The sequence below is a fragment of the Halyomorpha halys genome, unplaced genomic scaffold, assembly GCF_000696795.3.
Source record: "Halyomorpha halys isolate HHAL.00 unplaced genomic scaffold, Hhal_1.1 Scaffold494.1, whole genome shotgun sequence".
Classification (NCBI taxonomy): Eukaryota; Metazoa; Arthropoda; class Insecta; order Hemiptera; family Pentatomidae; genus Halyomorpha; species Halyomorpha halys.
This window is the reverse complement of record NW_027110283.1, coordinates 1,411,685-1,414,268: the sequence shown is the minus strand read 5'-3', so window position 1 is coordinate 1,414,268 and position 2,584 is coordinate 1,411,685. Positions and strand designations below refer to the sequence as shown.

At 31.5% G+C, this 2,584-nt stretch overlaps 1 protein-coding gene across 1 annotated transcript; it reads right to left on the bottom strand.

The window, feature by feature from the left end:
- Window positions 1-1,060: 1,060 nt before the first annotated feature.
- Window positions 1,061-1,824, bottom strand: mRpL36 (mitochondrial ribosomal protein L36). Its single transcript, XM_024358651.2, has 2 exons — window positions 1,630-1,824; window positions 1,061-1,538 (listed from the first exon to the last, which is right to left on the bottom strand). Exon 2 carries the CDS (start codon window positions 1,529-1,531, stop codon window positions 1,175-1,177), a length of 357 nt encoding a protein of 118 aa, XP_024214419.1. The 5' UTR covers window positions 1,532-1,538; window positions 1,630-1,824; the 3' UTR covers window positions 1,061-1,174.
- Between the last annotated feature and the right edge of the window lie 760 nt (window positions 1,825-2,584).

Sequence of the window (2,584 nt, the reverse complement as noted above, 5' to 3'; positions counted from 1 at the left end):
AGTCCTAAATTCTTCATAAAATCCTCAATGTTCCTTACTTTGTCACAAATCAAGTCATTCATCAGGACCTCAATGTTCTGTATGTTGCCGATTTGGCCAGAACCAGATACCAATCCTTCCATGATAAACTTCCCAACCACCCAATCCACTTGTTTCTATAATCTGGTTTCTCCTTCATTATCTAATAATCCTCTGAGGCATCTAAAAAGAAGATGGCCTCGAGATCTTCTCCTCTAGAAATGTTATTGGAATTTTATCATCGGGTAGATTCCCCACATGTTTGTATCATGTCATTATGTCACTTACAGAAAATTTACTTGTATTTATTTTTATACAATTGTAAATAACAATCAATTATAAAAAAAAAACAATAATATTGATCAAATAGTTCTTACCTAGAAGAATCAAATTGAATGTCAGTTTTGAGAGTAAAATTATTAAAACATCAGTAAATAAAATAATAATTTATTAATCATAAAATTAGTTACAGATTCGATTAACTTTAAATTTGAAGAGTAAGCATAGGTAAATACACGTAAGGGATTCATGTACAAGTATTTTAGAATTGAGTAAATAAAATCTTGTTTAAAAAAATCATCTAACAATATCAACATCTATCAGGTCAGTCCATAAATTCGTTGCATCCAGTTTTTTTGCATCATAACTAGTGTCTTTCTACAGTAAGGAATTAAAAAGCTACATGTAAGATAGTGAGAAATTGTAGATAGTGAAGGAAAATACATCATTGATTAAAATGTTAAATTGTGTTTTATTGACACTATTCATAAATTTCCCAAAAATACACAAACCTTTTACTATCAGGACTGATCAATGTAATGCAAAACACATTACTGTGAATAACTAACTGGGGGTAAATAAATAACTTGGAATTTGTTTATTCTTTTATCTTATTGATGAAACTTAGCTAATGATTAGAAAGAATCTGAAACCACCATTGTATAAAATAATATTGTATATATCCATGTTTTGTTACAATAATCTTAATAAATTGACATTTCAAATGATGCAACCAGGCAATGAAAATTAAAGGAAAGGAACACTCAGTTAAATTATTTTTATTTACACCAGGTATATTACGTATTAATATATACAGTAATATTTAAATGATTTAATGGTATCAAATACTAACATACATAAGAAACATACTTTTAATCTACCATGGCCTCACTTTGCTTTGAGATGCATGAGTTAAAATCCAGGTATACCTGGGTTTCTTAACCATTGACTTTTGCTTATGCCGGGGATGAGTGTGACAAATAACATAAGCCCTTTGTTCTCTTATAACAAAATAGCAATCTTTGCACCGTTTTCTCAATTTTAACTTAACTTTAAATCCACACACTTGTGATAAGATGGGTAACTGTGGGGATAAAAATGGTGTGAAAGTATCATTGCTTTTTAGTCCCAGAGAATTGAAAGCAGGTGCTGAAGATCTAAAAATGGAGAGGCTTCTTGAGACCACATTGAAATTGCTTATTGCTCTCAACAGAGGTGATATAATAGATGTCATCCTGGGACTAAAAGAACAAAATAACTAACGTAAATCTTAGAATTAAAGTGTTTGTAATCATTTATATAAAGTTCTTGTAGTTAAATAACAATGATTACCTTAAAAAAAATAACAGTTCTATTTGAAAATATATAGAATTAGAAAAGATTCCCCAAACTTCACAATAAAATGCTTCATAAATGATAAAAATCTTCTATTTTTGAACTAAAAAAGTAACCCCTTATTTATAACCTTTAATACAAAATTACCTCCTCTAGTGTTAGTCTCCCATTGTTGCCATTGGGTGACCAGCACTGAAAAGAGAAGAAGATATGTTAACTTATTTATTGAATTAACTTCATTGCCAGAAGCTAAAGAAGGCAATAAAGTTTGTTTAGTCAAGGATGATAGTTTGGTTAATTTTAATGAATGATTTGGAATCTAAAAGCAGTCAGATAACCTTGATCCCACTTGGTAAAAATGATAAGATAAACAATGTTTTAAAAATCTAATATAAATCAGCTTGTTACCAGAGGTGATATGGTTTCGTGAATAGATCGAAAATATTGTGCACCAGAGTGTCTTCCTTAGCTGATGAGAACTTTTATTACGAGCTTCCCCCCCTCATATTATCAACGAACTCAATCTTGTAGATTTATCCTCCTTCCTCTCCACTTACTAACGAAATCTTGTCTAATCTCTTTAGATTGTCTATTCATCATTGAGTTAAGGTCTCCTTCATTAGCCTACACTTCTTGTGCTGCGACCACCCAATTCAAGATCTCCGCAGTGTCCTAGTTAGGCGGGCGATCTACCTCGCCACATCATCGGTCTTCCATTACGTCAGAGTCCATGAATTTATTTAAGATAAGCTTTCTTTGGGATAGAATATCAACTTATCATAACCGGATTTTCAGCCCATTTTAACCTCACAAGTCGAAGTCTAACTATTCTTGATTTGTACTTCAACACTGTTCTTGGGCCCCTATAATTCCACCATTGATCGATTGTAGGATTTTCCTTTTATGAATTAGTAAAGGAAATTCACCCGACTTGCTCAGAGTTCATGTCTAA